This window comes from Pezoporus occidentalis, unplaced genomic scaffold, assembly GCF_034315485.1.
Source record: "Pezoporus occidentalis ecotype Australia unplaced genomic scaffold, CSIRO_AGI_Poc_V1 ctg124, whole genome shotgun sequence".
Taxonomy (NCBI): domain Eukaryota; kingdom Metazoa; phylum Chordata; class Aves; order Psittaciformes; family Psittacidae; genus Pezoporus; species Pezoporus occidentalis.
In genome coordinates, this window is record NW_026913038.1 from 3,313,176 (window position 1) to 3,332,354 (window position 19,179).

Consider the following 19,179-nt stretch of genomic DNA (forward strand, 5'->3'; position numbering starts at 1 on the left):
TGCTAGTGCAGAAAATAGTAATTAGGACCCTTGCCCCATCTCCAGCTCAGATGAAAACACAATGGGACTGAGGAAAGTCAGGTATTAAAGCCTGAAAATGGATGATTTGTTCTCTACCTCCTCTATGGGGCCTTCGTGGGGAGCTATGAACATCCCCATAGTTGTTCTGGGAGAAAAGCCCCAAAGTCTGTGGGCAGCACTGATGCCCATGCTGAGCAGGTTAGCAGGCTGGGAAGGGAGTAGAAAGGAGGCATAATTCTGCTTCTTAAAATGATCTCACCAAACCCCATTTCTCCTGCTCCCTTCTTGGGAGTTCGCTATTATCTGTAGCTAAAGCTTCCTAAAAAGCAATTTTACAGCCAAAGTTAGCTCAGCCTCAGGCAACCCCTCCTTGCTGGAGCTCACGTTTCCAGTGAAGCAGACTGGCCAGGATCTGCTCCAGGCCACTCGGGCTGTACGATGTTTGGAAGGCTCCACTCTCCTTATAAAAGCTGTTTCCTGAAAGATCTGGCACAGCCCTTACACAGCAGGCCCAACTGAGCTCATTTGTTTTCTTAGTTCATTCTTTCCTGGGGTCTCCATACCATCATCTCCCAGCCAAAAAGTATGTAACCCTTAGTGTGGACTCCTGCAGGCGAGGATGGAGCTGCCCAGCACCACATCCCCAGGGCCAGGCAGTGGCAGGTCTCTCTTCTCCCTTGCCAGCTGTTTCTGACTCCTCTCCAGGGACCACAGTGGATGCCATGGATGGGCTGGGTGCCATCAGAGCTGTTCTGAGGGGCCATCCACAGCACCACATGAAGCTGAGCAGGCTGTGCCTCCCAGCTCAGAGCCAGCAGAAGCAGCCAAGAGTCCACTTCAAATTCCCCTTTATGGTGGCAGAGGCACTTCAGGCATGGTGCAGGAGCACTGCAATGCTCTGCCAGGCAAAACCTGATCCCATCAGGATGCGCTATGGGATGAGCATGGTGCCAGTGCTGGGGAAGGGACTACCCCTGGCCCCAAACCTTAAGTGCTCAGCTCTGGAGGACCCAGCTTTATGACTCCATGTCAAACAGCCGTGCAGGCTGACAGACTTACACATACAAGAGCCTCTTCTGATACCATCAGAGACCAACTTTAAAAGACCCAAAGTCTCCAGAAATTTCCAAGAAGTCAAATCCTCAAAGTAAACATTAACAAAACAAAGCATCACAAAGCAAACAGAGTTCCTGTGGGCTGGATGTTGTAACTATGGAGTAATCACAGAACTCTTCCCATTCCAGGAAACCAGCCTGACAGACAAACCCAATGGCACCTTCTCAGGTTGTGGTGCTGACCCTGTGTTTGGAACACTTAGGGTGTTTCTCAAAAAGCCAAAGCTGCAGAGGGCACAGGGTCACAGGAGACATTTTTGAGAATCACAGCGGCCACAATGTCTTAGGTTACTCTACAACGGGCTTCCCAGAAAGCAGCGTACTTTCAGTAAGCCACTGGAGCCAAATCCTCACTGGTAATGAAATTCAGATGCTAAGAACGTTGCTCAAAATGGCATTGGGAGCAAACTGCAGCACTCACAGAAGCTGAACATAATAAAAACTAGCAAGTCTAAGCATACCAGAGGACACACAAATGCACAAGCTCCTCCACAGGATGGTCACCCTAAGTCCCCAAAGCTGCTTTCTTACACAAGAACCAGGCTTTATTTTCCAGCAACTTCAACTCCTTTTTTTCCTCCAATGGAAATCCCAGTGACATGCCTCTTAGCAAAGGGAAACCATTTCAACACCAAGAAGAAGAAACGAATATTGATGAGTGTGCTGTGAGAAGTGCTCCGACCAGGCTTCCCAAGCCCGATCACTGCCTTCCAGAAACAGCAGCATTTTGGTGGGAATTTTCTGCAAGTGCAGCAGGGCCAAACCATGCATCCAATTTTTCCAAGTTACGCCCTTTGCCAATTTGGCTTCCATTTCTCCTCCCCACTCCTTGCTGGCGGGAGTACTTGTACAGCAAGGGCTTTTCTGCGGTATTCAAGTCAGGTGTGCTTTGCTTTTGCTAATGTTACTGTGCAAGGACAAGCCTGAATCAGAAATGCCTCTATGGGAAACCCAAACAATATCCTCTTGCTCAGAAAGGGATATAAATGGTTTTCTTCATGCCAGTCAGAGAAAAGTAAAGCCCTCTAAATGCCTTTCTGCCTTTAGAAAAGCCAGGAGGCAGAGCACAGCACAAAGGGCTGCACTAAATGGACCTGACAGTCACTGCAAGTGATTATGGTATCGTGACATTTCTAAATATGCCCATTAGCTACTTGGGGGTGGGAGTAAAGACAACTCTGTGGTCAAAGCCATTAGCTATGGGTGCATGAAAGATTCCCAGGGCCTCCCCAGGCTGGTTATTTTTGCCAGGCATGTTAGGGTTCTTTTTTTCCCCATAGCAACAGCACCAAAGGGCAGCCACAAGCAATCCCCCACATCAGAAAGTCTGCAACAGACCATAGCATCTGTTCCTCAAGCACACAAACGCTCAGCTGCACACTGGGCTGGGAAGGCACACGTCATGCCACAGAAATCCTGTCTTTGAGCAACCAGCCCTGAACATTATGGGAGGAAGCCAAGGCTGTCAATCAGCTTGATTTAACATGTGGAATTCAATGTTATTCCCCTCTCTCTGGATGGCCCTTTGAGTTGCATGGGACAGGAAAAACAGCATATGAGCACTTCCTGGGGGAGCCTCACACCATCCTCAGCCCTGTGCTGTGCTGGCCAGGCTCCTTCTGAAAACAAGCATGCTGCTAGCGGGTTGTTCCTGGCTAGCTGTGCTAGCAGGGTTGCTTAGCTGTAGTCCTCCTTTAATGACTTCTGGAGGGAGAGAGAATGACTGAGGGGTTTAACACTTGCTGGGCACATTGCTAACAAATATAGATGCATTAATGGACATGGTCAAGAACTTGCTCAGATGGTTCAGTAGGTAAGAGCTAAAGCACATGTATGCTCACACACACACTGGGAAAAAGCTCCTGCCATGACAAAACTAGCATAGTTTTTGCTGGAGCTCACTCTCCTACCTGGCAGAAAGGGGATGATCCTTTGCTTGGGGTCTTTCTGCCCTCCTTCCATTGGAAACTTGTCCAGCATTTGCATCTAGAACAGGAAATGCAAGAGAGGTGATTAAAGTCAGTGAATAACTTAGACAACACAAGGCCACTCTAAGGCTGGTTCTCCTAACCAGCAGTGTGCTGAGACATCGTACACAGCACCATTAGCCAAAGTACAGCACTGAGGTAAACACACCCAAAGCAGTGCCAGAAGCACAAGACCTTAGCATCATCTCCGCTATTTCTCACTGTCAATGTTGTTCATCACTATAATTTTGCTCAGCATGGGTGATTTATGTAACCTGCACTTCTGAAACTATTGAGTTTCATCCTGATGGACCTCAGTCACTAGATCTCAGAAGCTCCTAAAAAAAGGCACATTTTAAGCTTATTAGCTCAAGCATAGCCCAGCACTGACACAGTTCCTGGACTACAACTGACTTGGACTCACAGCATCAATTCATGTTTGCCTGGAAAAGGCCATGAAGTTAGACATCAGGTCTGGGGAACACTTTGTGCTACACAGGCTTTGAGGGATGAATGTTTTATGGTATCTTCAGCATTAAACAAATGATTTCCTGACTGATGCAGCTACACTTAGTATGTTTAGTCAGCAAAGAGGTGATAACCACCTCCTGGTTTCACTGGGTGCCTGCACTGGTGCTTCAACACAAGCACACAACTTCCTTGCAGTTGCTATGGTGCTTTACCAATGCCCTGGCAGGATCAATGTCCTCAGCATTTGCTTTACTTGGTCTTGCTCAAAAACACCATCTGGATTGGACTTAGCACTTTACACAGAGCAGAAGAGGAGAAAGCATGACCAGTCATCTATCCAACCACTCAGATACTCCCTTTGGAAGGAAGGGGAGGGAGATGCAAACTCCCCCTTGTTTTCTCTGGGGTATGGATCTGAGCTCAGTCTCCCATCACTTGAAGAGCTCACTAGTCCTAAGGGTATTTTAAACGGGTCTTGCCCTCTCCTATTTGAGCTATTGCACTCAGCATAAATAATTAAGTGCTTATGGAAGCACTGCAGACAACCTGCCCTGGGAGTGCCCTGAGCACCTGCAAGGTCCAACCAACCGTTCTCCTCTGACCCAATGAATATTTAAAGTATTTCATGCAGGGAGGAAGTCATGCAAGTGGAGAGCCAAAGCCATTGATCCTATGAGAGGCATCTGCAGGCAGCCCTCACCCAGGAGGACAGGGACCACCGAGCCCCTGGATGCACAAGTCGTGCTTCCTCCTGCCTGCTGCTCCACCACGTAACGCCGGGAGCCCCTTCACCATGTGGAGCCTATGCAGGGCCAAACTGCGGGGTCCCAACGTGCCCTGGGGATGTGTCCCACTTGGCTCCCTGGTTTTCATGGCTCTTGCTATTTGGCACCTATTTTTTCACATGCTTTTTAAAGGTTTCTGCCCCTAGCTAGGGCTGTGGACTCCTGCTAGGCATGAACTTCTTTAAAGTGCTGTAACACTAAAGCTAAGCACTTTTTGTCAATGCAGCCCTCTGCACATCCAATAATTGTGTTGTTTTTTTTTCCCTTGGATTTCAAATGCATCAAGATAAAATTCTTGAGGTTTGGTGGGCAGGGGGCAGAAGGAAGCAGGAATTTTTCCTACATTCTGAGATGGAATAAAAAACTGCCCAACACTCCGAAAGACAACAGGAAAACCAAAAGAAGCTCTCAAATATTCTCTCCAAAAAGAAAACAAGATAACTCAAACCCAGGATGACACTAAGCACAAACACACCATGTTTACAGCTGCTTCTCAAAACAAATTTGAGGGAGTTCATAACAAAGCAAATGACTCCAGACTCAGCAATAACTGTGGTGACGTTACCAGCAGCCGCAAAGTGAGCAGAGCAGGGATGAGGGAGGACTCGCCTCCCCAAGGCACTGCAGGCTCCCAGGGCAGCACCACTTCCTCAGCCTTTCTGGGCATGCAACACCCTCCTGCTCTTCTCTCAATCTATGAAAATAAGGGAAGACAAAACATCCCCATTACCCTGCAAAACACCCGTGTTGTGCTACAGCAGAGAGGTGGGGAAGAGCTCAGGAACGCTTGTGACTGGGAAAGGGCGAGCAAAACAAGTTGCAAACGCCGCACATCTGATTGCTGTTAAGCAACACAATACTCGAGTCACTGGAAGCTTTCCCCTCCTCTCAACTTCGAATGCAAGCTGAGGATCTCTCACTCCCGGGAGCACTATGAGCCTACAAGGCACGAATGGTGCAAGCTGTATTTTCTCCCATATGCACATGCCTGGGCTGTGCCTCTGGCCAGATCTGCTCGTACCCATGTGATCCCACCAAACCCAGCCAAAACTCAGCCCGTTTCTCTATTTCCTTTGGCTTCACCAAAAGTGCCTCTTGTAGTGGCTGCTCAGTGAGCAGGAGGTGGCGTGGGGGCCCTCTTGCTGCAGGCACCCTGCTGGAGCATCACCCCAGCCAGACCAGCCCCTGCGCTGCCTGCCATGTGTTGGTACCATTATGCCTGTGCATTCACAAGCTGCTGTCTCTTCTCTTGCTGGAGGCAAAAAAATAGCTCCCTCCAGCACACACAGAAAGGGAAAGTAGAGAAGGAACAAGGCAGAGAGGTCGGTCGCATGGACCCTTCCATCCTGGCTGCCACATCACGCAGCTCCAGAGAAGGCAGCAGCAAATACTAGTTCATCAGTTTTACAAGGAACAAGCCTGTGGTTGAAGAACAGCTAAAAAACCCACTCCAACAAAAACAGCGCCGGTGCCACTGCAACCACGGCAGGCAGTTTGTGTTAGCAAGATACAAGAGCACACATCTGCAGAATCCAGCCCATGGGTCGTGGGCTGATGGCTCTTCTGTAGCGCTACACACACAAAAGAAAACACAGAACAGCGATGGGAAAAGGTCAGCTCTAGACCTGAGAGGTGCCACCAGGAAGCCAGAAGAAGCCAGCTGGCAGGGTTCTATGCCTTGAGGTTCCCTGTATCCTTTCTGGCCCATCTTGCTCCTGCTGATTTTGCAGGATGGGGACTACGCACAGGTTGTTTCACTGCTCTGTCCCAGGGGAGCCAAGGAGAGCAGGCACAACTCTGGAAGAGGACTGGAAGGATAAAAGTGCAGCAACCCCACAAGCCCTAGGGGAGGGACACACAGATAGGCATCAGAAGATGGTCTGCAGAAACCAAGGCAGGTCAGGGCAGGATTCCTGGGAGAGCACCTTTCTCCCTGGCCACAACAGGGAAACACACTCCCCAGCCAGCAAGGAATTGTGGAAGGGAGATGACTGGCATGTGAAGAATCCTACAAATTGTATCAGCAGCAAGGGTTTCCATCCAAGCTCCAAACAAGACTGCTCACATCGCATTCCCAGAGGGGAGGACTTGCCCAGACATCCAAAATCCTGGGGAGAGGGGGAGATGGGGCAGACAGACAGACAGCCTTTGGGAGTACAGCCTTTCCTGCGAAGCACAGGAGAGCAGAGAGAGGCCAAGTCTCACTCTCAGCAATGCACTAAGCCAGGTTGAGAAGAAAAATGAAGGCAAAAAGAACAATAACACTATTGTTTCACCCCTTCCAAGATTATTTCTAAGTATTTGTGACAGAATCTTGAAAAAAAAAAAAAAATATTGGAGCAGATGCAGTTTGAAGTATTTGGTGTGCTTCAATTCTGCAGGAAGCTGCTGTAACCAGACTTTTCACCCATTCCTTTGCAGCAGGGAGGGTGCTCATACGGCTGCAATGACCAGGGCACAGATACCCGAGCAGCATAGCCAGCCCCCAGCCAGGCTCTCACAACAGCACACCAGGATAGGGCACGTTTATCCACATTTACCTCCACCACCAATTTACCTTATCAATTAGCTGGTTTTCTTATTAACCCAGAAATGCCTGGGCAGTGAGTCTCTTTGGAGAGAGCCATTGCTAAAGGTCTGTGCACGTCCTGGGAGCACGTGGTCCCCATGGCTGAGCTGCTCATTAATAGGACAGGCGATAACAGGGCCACCCGGGGAGAGGAAGCCTTTCAAGCACAGCTTTGTATCAAGAGCTAACAGACAGCTTCTTCATTAACAGGAAGCTCGTAAGATAATATCCTAATTGAATCAATTAAGAGTGCTGCGGGCTGCAGAGGATCCTAGGGAGTGAGGAATGCATATGCTCAGCAGTATTCCCAGGAAGCAGACATTCAGGAAGGGCTTTGCCCAAATAAGAGCTGATGGTGTAATGCCAGAGGGAGACACCATGCATATGGTGTAACCCCAAAGCAATACATCTGCTGAAGGATCGTGGCCCCAGGTCTAACAGCCTGTGAGCTGGTCCTATTGCCTCTCAGATGGATTCAAACTCTAAGAAGTCTGCAAAACACCCCAACAAACCTTCAAGCCAAGTGCCAAAGGCAACGTGTGCCATCGCTTTGCTGCTTCTCCTCTGTTCTCCATCATAGCATCATAGAACAGTTAGGGTTGGAAAGGACCTTAAGGACATCCAGTTCTAACCCCCTGCCATGGGCAGGGACACCTCACACTAAACAATGCCATCCAAGGCTCTGTCCAACCTGGCCTTGAGCACCACCAGGGATGGAGCATTCACAGCCTCCCTGGGCAACCCATTCCAGTGCCTCACCACCCTTACAGTAAAGAATTTCTTCCTTATATCCAATCTAAACTTCCCCTGTTTAAGTTTTAACCCGTTACCCCTTGTCCTATCACTATAGTCCCTAATTAAGAGTCCCTCCCCAGCATCCTTAAAGGCCCCCTTCAGATACTGGAAGGCTGCTATGAGGTCTCCATAAAGTGGAAAAAGCTTTTACCTCTAAAATATAAAAGTGGGAGGGAACAAAAACCTCTTTTTCATTTAAATCTGATCTGGTGGAAAGAAAAATGTCAGGTGAAAAGTTAAACAGAGGTCCTGCACTCCCCTGGTAACGATGAACCAGAAGGGCACAGGATTACTCTTGCAGCAAGTCCTCTGCAGCTGAGGGACTGTGGGATTTGTGTTTAGCAAGCTGGTCTAAAGCCCAGGCTCTCCATTACTGAGCTTTAGGGCTTACGTGGCATGTATCAGGGTTGCAGAAGAGAAAGCAAGTCTTTGCCAAGTTACAGAGAGGATGGTGGTTCACACCACTGAACAAGAAGATATACCAGCACAGGCTGGGGGGTGATGAAATACCCAGGTGAGGAGAACAAACTCATCCACTCTTGCACAACACCAGGAGCTGACATTGGAGCCAGGCCCAGAGCCATAATCACAGGCATGGGGTGAGTGAACTTCCCCCCTTCTCTTATCAAGAGGATTTGCTTTGCCTGTGTGACGGTAGTTCAGTGTAAAACCACATTCCTCGTTCGTCTGGCAAGTGAGAGCTGACCATGCCTGCACCAGACATGTCTGTTATCCAGAGCAGAGAAGTCAGCTTTTGACATACCCCAAAGGCAAAAGGGAAAAAAAAAGAGTTCAACAAAAGGCTTCAGAGTCCAGCCGAGCGCGTAGCAGCAGAATCACAGGAGACTCTTTGTGAGAGCCACAGCCTCCCCGCTGAGAGAAGGCAGCCGCTTGCCATGGGGAAAGATGGGTCTGGGCCAAGCCTGCTCTCATCCCGCAATCCTGAATCACCATTGGCCCCATCCCTCATGAAAGAGGGAGTGCTGCAGGCAGCCAGGCACACCGTGCACCCCATTTTCCCTGTGGTGGCAAACTCCAGGTGGGGACATTCACATGGACCGCTCACCCCGAGCTCCACATGCTCAGTAGGGCATCAGTCAGGTCTGCTCTTACGGGAAGAAAAGTCCTCCTCACACCTGACCCACTGGTGGACAGCATCCCACTGATCCCCAAATGCAGTGGGAAAGGGATGCAGGTCCAGCAGTTGCCTGCTGTCACAGCAGCACCCTGGCCCCACAGGGATGTGACGAGGGACACGGCTGTGTGCTGAGAAACTTTGCAGATCAAAGCACCCTTGTGCCCTGGAGCCAGCTGGTTTGGGCAACATCTGCCAAGCAGATAGTCTGGGAAAAAGAACATCTGGCAGCGTCTCACAGACTACTGATGTTTAGTCTCTGTGACCCTACAAGAGGCACCTTCCCTGCATCCACGTGGACTGTGTGAAGACACAGGGGATGAAAACACAACAGCCCAGAAAACAGAAGGACCAACACGGAGCAAGCTCAGATCCCAAGTGTGGTGATGCCGAGCAAAGGAGGTCAAGCCTGGGAAAGGACTCTACTGGTGCAGCATCACGTAATGCCCATTCAATGGCCAAAGCAAGTTGGGTGTTCAAAGGCAATAATGGGAGCTGAACAGCAGCACAACTGAGCTGTTTCCGGATGACCACCAGTTTTCCATAGTTCCGGCTGCTCTGGGCAAGGGATGAGTTCAAGCGCATTTTACACGTTACCACTCAGAGGCAATCCTGATCCCCTCAGCACTAGGAAATGGCATCACAGAGCCTGGATTGTGAAAAACTGATGGAAAACTTTAAGCATCACTCAGCAATAGACAAAAAGGAATTAACTGAGGTCAGAGAAAAACGCACTACACAAATTGGCAGCAGCTGCTACTGCAAGAGACATTTCCTATGAAATCACAGGAAGCATTAGACAGAGGGAGACACTGGTGCCTGTGAAATGCTCACTGGCATGGAGAGAGCACCAGACACGGGGCTGGGCCAGGCGCACCCCACTGCACCCCCAGACCCAAGCAGCCCCTGGCCACCACTAGGCCTGTGTTACCCCAGGTGCTTGCCCATAAACCACACAGACCATAACTGGGGAGGTGGTGGGCTCTGCCTGCACACAGGGGCTCAGAAGATGTGGCAGTTTTACATCCCTAGGTTTGGTACAAGTGCAGTGGTCCTTCAAAAGCAGTCAGACAAAAAGCTTCCACTGCCCAGGAGATGTTTCCAGCTTGAGCACCCACTGATTCTCTGAGCTCAGCTCCATCATAAGCAATTGAGACCACAATGGGCATAGCATGCCCACGAGGGATGCTGGGATTCCCAGCAAAGGACATGCTCAGCCCCAAGCACTGAACCTCTAAAAGTCTGTGGTAACCTCAGTGTAAGAAGCTTCCTGTTTTGTCATCCAGCCTTGAAGTTGAAACCCCAGAAATCCCCAAAAGATTGTCATGTTTATTAGTGCTGAGAGATTGGGGCTTTCTAGTCCCCGATATCATTAGTACAACCAATGTGCTAATTGCAACAGATGGATGAAAGAGAGAGGCATGGAAGGAGAAAGATAATAGCCTTGTCTCCAGATTGGTGTCTCTCGTCAAGCCAGGTCCTGCTCCCACAGCCATCTGTGTCTGTTCTGTGCCCACCCACAAGAGCATTCAAACAAAAGAAAGAATCATTTTTCTAAGACATTTGAAGTCTGTATGCTTTCAAAAGCAACGAGTAGCTCCAGGTACCCACTCTGAGGCACCCAGAAAGGAATGAGAGGGCAGACAAAGCTGCACCTTCCCAAAACCCAGCTCCAATGCCTTGGAGTAAGGCATTGGGTGAGACACCCCGAGACAGTGGGATCCAAAATTACCACCTATTTTTGGTTGGCCCAAACAACTCCTGAAAAGCATTGCTTGATTTCCATCCTTTTGTAAGCTTGTCAAGAATATAATCCAGAGAAACTAAGGAAAGAGTTTAGTGTTTAAAAGAAAAAAAAGGAAACCTCAGATTTGGAGAAGAACAGCAAGCAGTCTCCCATTTACAGGCTCCTCACACTGTGGCTGATCCCTCTGTCTGCTTCTTGGGTGATTAAAAGGCATTGCTGTTTACATACGATTCATTGGGGCTGAATCCTGGAAGTCATCATTCTCTTTACTGTACTTTACTAATCCATTTTCCATTTAATTTCTGATAATTGCAGCCTCTAGATGGCATTGGGTAGGCAGGTCCCAGACTGCACACTCCACACAGGCACCAGGAGCAGAGCATTAACATCACCAAGCAACCGGTACAGCATCCATAATTCACCACCACGACCCAGCCGTGGGAAATGACTCTTGCCGGTAGACGTGTTTGGGAACAGAGCAGCAATACCCTGTGCAGTCTGCACCGCTTCCTCTTCCCCATCCCGTCCATGGGAACATCCCTCTAGCACAGCCGGGACTGTGTCACATGGGAAGTACCCCTGGAAGGAGCCTCAGCATGGGAGCTGGGAAGAGCTTCATCCCTTGCCCCAGGCTGGTGACAAAGACCACAGAACCACCACCATAACCACCACTGAAGCTGTCACGGCAGCAGCATCCATAGCAAAGCCTGCAAAGACAGTTCATGCTCATCCACGCCCTCCCCTCCAGCATCCCATACTTGGAAGATTCAGAAGTCATGAGATTTAGTTTCTGCTGTGCAAATAGAAACAACAGTGGAGAAATACCAGCACATTTGTCCTATTTCATGTGTTGAGGAGCCGAGGCATAGCGAGGGGGAGGGCTGTGCTCAAATACTCCAACCAGATCTAGTTTCACATCTAACACAGTGCTTCATGCCAAGAGGCAACCTTCAGTCAAGCATTGCAGTGACAGGTCAGACAGACCTTACACGCATGCCACCCCACTCAGAGCTGCATGCTTGCCAAAACCTCAAGATGACTTGTCCCTAGCTTCTCCCCCAAACAGCTCATGATGTGATTTCTCTTTGATCCCTCCCTTCCCCAAAACCTTCCCCACTCCAGATGAGGAGAAGCAGACCAGCGTAGATTCTTTCCCTGAAATTAATGCAAAGGTTTCAATCTGTGGCAGGCCCAAACGTGATGAGACAAAAGAGCCACAGGCAGGGCTGCAAAAACTGCAGTCCTACCACTTGGGAGAGCGCTGCTGGTCAGAAACACCAGCCTCATGATCCTCCTCCTGCATAAGACTTCTTGCTAACTATTTTCCCTGCTGTTCCTTCCCTAAACACAACCCGCATTTTCCAAGCAAGCACAGTCAGCAGAAAGGCCAATGTGGAGAGCTTTTTATCCCCACCCAAAGGAGAATATTCTGCTTGCCTTCATGGGGGTGTCCATCAAGAACAGCTCCATGGCAGCAAGTGCAATTATGCAGGTAGAAAATGAGACACTACAAACCCCTGAGGTTTAACTGCCAAAACCAGGGTCTCCATTCGAAACAGATATGCCTTAGTTCTTAGCATGACCATGCTTCTTTCCACCCTCTCCCACCTGATAATAAAACTCACTGTCTGGCAGAGACAGAAGCTGATGGAACCCCAGAGCCCTGGGTGAATAGCCCCATGGACAGCAGAAACCAACCCAGCTCCTGTGTGAACCCACCAGTGTCCCCACAGCATCCCCACCCCACACCAGCAGCACGTTTCCCTCATGGAGCACGCTGCCCTTGCATTCCTCCATTGACAGAAATGGTGGGATTTAAAGATGCCAAATTCAGTGGTGCCCAAAGTCCCAGGTGAGCAAAAGCCTCTGCAGGCTGCACATACCCACAGCCGCAGAGGAGCCTGGCACTGCCACCATCTGCATGATGACAGGAGAGGGCTCTGAGCACTTCTGAGTTCAGCCCTTGCCAAAGGAATGGAGCTTGCCAAGAAACTCTGCTTATTGCAAAACCAGAACAGTGTTGTTAAGCGATGTCTGATGGAGGAGACCGGCCCTCATGGCTTATGGAGGAGTTAATGCACTGACCAGGGAAGGGTTGAGTGAGCACCGAGCAGCAGAGCTGGGCCATGGGGAGTCCTGTGGGGAGCCTTTGGGAATGCATAAAGCAGGATGCCGTGCAACTCCAGTGGGAAGAATGCTGTCCTAACCCGGGATATTCACCCTTCGCCAGGGCCTAGAGCCAGCAAACACAGAGGCACTGTGGAGCAGCCCCAGCAGCAGGCAAAGAGCAGCAACCCTGCAGCTTTCTGTGCACTTAAAACACGAGAATGCAGAGTTCACACAGAATGCAGCCCAAGCCACATGCCTTGAACTGCACCTGCTTTTTTAGGATCCAACCAGGATAGAGTGAGATTGAAGAATGCCAAGGTTTTCCAGCGTAGCTAAACCTCAAAGGAGCATGCACCTTGACAACATCTTCCTCTTACAGCTCTTCTCTCTCACCACAAAGATAAAACCTGACAGCCTTCAGCCAAATTCACTGATTGATAAGAAACAGCACTATTTTGGGGCCTAAAGCAGCCACCTGTTGGCAGGTGAAAAGCAACTGCCCCCACATGGAAACCTCAGAGCTCCCTGGGAACCTTCCAGCAGGATTTATTTCCTGGAGGTGAGAGGAAGCGTGGGAGGGGGACAGGAGGGGAACTGGAAAATGCTGATTTGTCAAGAAGAAAGATCAGCAGACAAGTACCCGTTTCAATTAACGTTCTGGTTTGAACAGCAAAACCCAACAGCTAAAATTAAAGGGATTCTTATTTTTTCACATTTTAAGTGAATCATCAAAAGGAATCTGTTTTTTGCAAAAATTAATAGTGAAAAACCAAGAGAACTTTTTACACATCCTGAACTAAGCTTCTCTCTTTGCTGAAATTTAAACACCAGCTTTCTTCCCAACTTAGGGCAAGGAAACCTCACTATTTTGAGGAGCTGCACAGCTCCCAGCCAGCTTGGCACTCTGCGTGGCCGAACACAGCGCCTTCTTCAAATGAATGCTTCATCAGCCATTTTCAGCATGTATGTGTGCAGTTAAAAAATATGGGACTGCAACTTTCTATTGACTGAGATTGGGTGAGAATGTCAAGATTTTGGGTCCCTACCAGAGGTGCTGGAAAGGAGCAATGCTTGCTGCCAGCAGTGGCTCTACAGGTAGAAATTCTCAGACAGAGAGCAAGACCCACAACTTACTTTTCTAAGAAACATTTCCTGCATTTTCCAGCAATATTTATTCATAAAAACCCAAAACAAGCAAAAAATCCCCCTAAATAGAAGCTGCACTCTGCAAGGCTGAACACATCAGCAGTGCGGATGGCTCTGCAGTGCCTGGGCAAGATGTCCATCAAAGTGAAGTTGCACAACATAGTTGAACCAACTGAACTTTTCTCCTGCAGCACAAAGACAGGGAGAGGTCTCTCCTCCACCCTCCTCCTCATCATTCCTGGAGCCCCTCCAAGCTTGCAGGGATGTGAGCTGGTTTGATGCCAGCATGGGGAGGACCAGCCCCAAGACGGGTCCCAAACCTCTTTACACCCAAACTGGGCACTAAGAGAGGCATTTCGCAAAGTCTGCTATAACAAAGTACCTCCTTCCTCTCCAAAAAGGTCAAGTACCAGAGCACAGTTGATGGTAAATGATCAGCAGGCTGAGCTTGCAGAGGAAATTCTCCGCAAGGAATTCTCTGCAAGGTGCACAACAGCACCTTGCCTATTAAAAAACACCTGGTTTGGCTAATTTAATATGCTATCTGCCCTGAAAAAAACTCATCTGAATGAAAGCTTTTTCTTGTTCAAACCCTAAAATTCTGTCATCAAAGACAGTATTAAAACAATAAATTCACCAACCTTAATTACACCAAATTTAATTTTGAAGATCAAATTTCCATGCTGCCAGGTGAAGGCAGGCATAAACATCATTTATACTTCACCACTCAGTAAATCACCCCTATTGCAAAGGCCTCAAGATATGGTACCAGTAAGGCAGAAAGGCTCAGAGTGGTGAATTAAGACAAGGAAAATGCTGACTCTCCCCCTGCCACCAGCTCACAAGGTAGGCCATTTTCCACACAGGTTATTGTTCACATTGCAATTCTGGATAACACCAGAGTATCCCAACAGGATGTAGAGCAGTACCCTGCAGCCTGGGGATGTGTGGGATCCACAAGGTGATGGGATGATGGGCAGACAGGGTGCCATGCACCCAGCAACACTGGAATACCCCATGGCAGTGGAAAACCACAGGGTTCTGCAGAAGCAAAGGCACAGCCACAGCCACTGGCAGGAAAACCACGGAGTCACCATGGCATCAAAAAGGGAACAGGCTGGCTGCTGGAGCCCTACAGCATCCACCCACTGGCACCACATCTCTTTTTCCCCTCTCCATTTTCTGGTTAAGGAGGTTCCCCTCCCCACTCCCGGCTGGCTGGAAGGCATGAATCACAGAGGAAGGGCAGATCCTGCACACCCATCCTTTTCTCCCTGCGAGGTCTCCCCTAGACCAGCCTGCGGAGCTGCCTCGCTGCAGCTGGCACAGATGGGCCTCCCTCATCCCTCCCACAGGATGCTTGCCACATACCCAGGAAAAAGTCTGTGCTGGATCCCAGAGATGGCAATGAGAAGCCTGACAAGCCTCAAGGCAGAGAGAATACAGGAGAAGGAAAAAAACATGCGAGGAAAGTAAGAAGAAAGGAGCATCACTTCTCAGATGGAGCAGAGTGCTGGGAAGGTGGAGCAAGTGGTTAAATTCTTCACTTGTCCTCAGGCATACAAGGAAGATCACTGCAGAGGTCTACACCTCACTTTGCAAGGGGACTCTGAGGCTGCAAGACATCCTTCACCAAAAGCACTTTTAACAGCCGGTGTGGGAGCAGTGATTTACAGCACTGTGGAAGACCTGTGACATCCAATGAAAGGCACAGAAAATAAGTGGAAAATCCAGACTGCAGGACAACATGCTGCTCTTTCAGCTTTATCACCTCCTTCTGCAAGGGCAGAAGAACCCCAGAGCCACCATCTCCCTCTGTATCTCTCAGCTCTTATTTCCGTCTCTCATTCACCACAAAACTGCACAGATGCTTCCATTTCCTAGATGCCCACAAAATATGTGTAGCGCATGTTATGGTCCATACAGTATCATACAGATTTAGCATTACACACAGGACCAGGCCATTTTACTAAAAAATCAGGACTCTGAGATACAGACTCCTTTGCACTGATTTACTGCTATCCACCCTCGGCTCTTCCACAAGCAGCTTGAAACTGGTTTGTTTCGGATCCAGAGCTGCTGCTACATGACATAAATTGCAGATCTGAGAAACTGAGCTGCATTAGCTTGATTAAGAATGATTGAGACTCCTGCATCAGCCTAGACCCACACAAGCCTCATCAAAGCCCCTGGCCACAACCAGCTCCAGGCAGGCACCTGGGCACCTCCCTATGGACTGGAGAGGGGCCAGCAGTGAGATCCTGCTCTCCTAGGGATGCCCCTCAGCCCTCCCATGAATAGGGCAGCTGAATTTCCAGGGCTTTTCCATCAAGTAGCTGGGGAGTGGAGGGGCGTTAGCTCACCCAGAGACAGAGAGACGAGCGTAACCCCTCGCCTTGTGTTACAGCACAACTTTTAAACACATTACTGAAATAAACCCACACCAGATGGTCAGCAAGGATCTTAGTTCTGTCCCCAAGGAGGCAAAATTTTTTACCTCCCATCTTTATGTTTCCCCCCTCCTGGGTTACACTCAGCAGAAGCTCCCCTACAGACTGCACCCACCAAGCAATGCTTGAAGTGGGCCATACTTCCCCCAGGGCTGGGAAGCAAAGCACGCCTCCTCCAGTTACTCTGCCAAGTTTCCAAAGGGAAGGAGACAGGGGATGCCAACAGGGATGAATGAACAGAGCCTGGGCTCAGGAGCCAGCTCTCCTTTGCCACAAGGCCACCATGGCAGTGCCAGGCGATGAGCCTGGGAACAAGAAAGGATCATCTGATGGGAGCCAGCAGAGATGGGAGCCAGGAGGTGAGTGGGAGCCCTCAGGGCCTGTAGCAAACCAGCAAGAAGCAAAACTGCTCTGGAGGCAAGAGGGAGGATGGTAGAAACCTGGCGAGGGTGCAGACACAGCCTGCGGAGCCACGTGCTCGGAGCAAAAGGAAAAGGCAAATGCTGGCCATCAGCTTGGAGTAAACCAAAACTCATCGAGGGCTGTTCCCAGCAGCTGCTCGAGAAAAAGCTTTAGCTACAAGAATTGGAAATGATTTCTGCTGCAGACACACACTGCCCGCGCTCGTCCCAGTGTACACCAGCCCTGGGAACTTCCATCCGCACGGACTCTCCGGGAGGACAAGCTGCCATTTCCCAGAGGCAGGCACGGCTTTCAGCAGCTCACAGCCCCACTCGCTGCCAGGCATAGAACGCAGCAGCTAGTCAGGGTGCCAGCTAGAGCCAATTATAACTCACTGACCTGCCTTGGCTCTAGCACGCATGGGAATGCGCTGGCTCCCGGCTGCCAAATGCTGGAAAGCTATAAATGGGAGACATTTGGAGAGAGGAAAAATTAAGGAGCCAACTTTTAACTAGGCTGAAGTGCATTGGAACATGCATGCTCTCTGTGAAGGGAGAGAGGAGGAGAACGATGATGATCTCTGATGCACTGCTGGAAAAATATAGGCTGGATATTACAGACAGAGGCAGTCCTTAGTTAACGGGAAGCGTTTCTTCTGTCGGGTTCGATTACGGCAATTCACTGTTTCTATACTTCTGCACATGGTGCTTGAGTTCACAGCTCTCAGTGCAGTGCTCTGGGCACAGAGGAAACAAATAGTTGCTTTACAAAGCAGAAACCTCACCGTAGGAAGCTGTGGGGTTTTTCTTGTCCTTGGTCACGCAAGGGCCTGTCTTTCATGATCCAGCTGTCTAACAGCGAGATCTGTTTTTTTGTGGCAGGGTGAAACCACAAAGTACATCACACACGCAACCGTGCAGAATTTTGCTGAACTCCATAAACCCTGGAGGAAAAAGAAATCCCCAAAGTGCTGAAATAAGATTCCTGTTACGAAATAGCTATCGAAAGAGCCTTGTTTACAATCCCTGAACACAGAAAGACATCCATCCATCTTCTGCAGCCACAGCACCGCTGAGATGCCTTAGGGCTTTTGCTTCAAAGAGGCCGCCAGGACCAGGAATGACCCAGAAGAGGGGTGTAATCTACCTGGTGCCTCGGTTTGTGTTCCCACCTGAAGGGGCCTTGTGCTGTTGGGTCACACTACCTGGCACGTCTGCCCCTTGCTTTTCATATCTGGAGAATTAAGATAACATCTACTTCACCCCTGTGAATGCTGTGCCCTGCCAGGAGCCCAGCTTGAAGAGCAGACGAAGAGGAGGAGGAGCGGTGCTGCAGGCAGAGGAAGGCGAGCACAGAGCTCACAGTACTGGAAGCAATGCACAAGGCTCATTTTAATTTTTCAGGAGTCCAACTGCCTGAAACAGGCTGATGAGAACAATTCTTCTCTGTGTGCCAGCTAACGCCTTCTGAGCACATTTTAATGCAGTCTGAATTACTAAGACACTGACTTTCCCTCCTTCCCCATCTTTGCCTGGTGGCTGCATGCACACAAGTAGTGCAGAACCCCCTCCAAAAGGGCTAATCTATCCACCACATGGAGACGACACACACAGACCATTGCCTTTTGCCAGTTTTCTCATAAAAGCAGGCACCACTTCAACAGCCTGTTTTTTCTGTGTTACACACAAAGTTGTTGGCCTGAGGGCTGCAGGGCTCTCTCCAAGATGACATCGCTCCAGGTGGGTCAAAGCTGAAAGTTTCCAGCTAAGAACCTGAGGGATTTGTTAAACATATGGACAAGCAAGAGGACTGGGAAACACACTCAATGCACACGCAGAAAGGAGTGAGGGAGAGAGCCAGAGCCAGTTTTAATGTTGCTCAGAATTCTTTTTCTGTCTGAATCATGCATTGAGCACTTACTCCAGCCTATATCACATCTCTATCCCTGGGCTTAAAATTAAGCCTCTGTGCAGAGAAGCAGCTATGCAGCATCACCCTCTCCTTACAGCAAGGACAAGGACTGAAGGAAAGGTTTCTGATTGCAAGGGGGAAAGCCTGGGATAACTTGTCCCCAAGGAGGGCATCCTGGAACAGAAGTGGCAGATGCTTCATCCCTGGCAGTGTTCAAAGCCAGGTTGGACAGAGCCTTGGGCGACATGGGCGTCAGGTGTCCCTGCCCACGGCAGGGGGTTGGACCTGGATGATCTTAAGGTCCTTTTCAACCCCACCATTCTATGATTCCATGAATGGCAGTTTCATTTTTAAGGGCTTGCAGCTGCCTGCCAGAGGAGCTGCTTCAGTGATAAAAAGGCAGGACATGGCAGGAACAGCAAAGCCTGCTCCAAGGGGGAGCTTTGAGACATGGCTCCATCACAGCTCGCAAGCAGCTCACTTTGTGAGCAGCTCACTTTGTGACCAACGAAGTCTGCTCCCAGCTGCAAAGCCACAAGCCTTGCTGTCCGGGATA

General features: G+C 49.6%; 1 protein-coding gene across 4 annotated transcripts in view; it reads right to left on the bottom strand.

Annotated features, from left to right (window-relative positions):
- The window catches only part of SH3PXD2B (SH3 and PX domains 2B), a 72,722-nt gene that overhangs the window by 36,099 nt on the left and 17,444 nt on the right, over positions 1–19,179 (bottom strand). For all 4 annotated transcript variants that reach the window (XM_062607707.1, XM_062607708.1, XM_062607709.1 and 1 more), the window contains exon 3: positions 3,047–3,122. In XM_062607707.1, the coding sequence (XP_062463691.1) occupies positions 3,047–3,122 (76 nt within the window). The remainder of the gene's footprint in view (positions 1–3,046; positions 3,123–19,179) is intronic.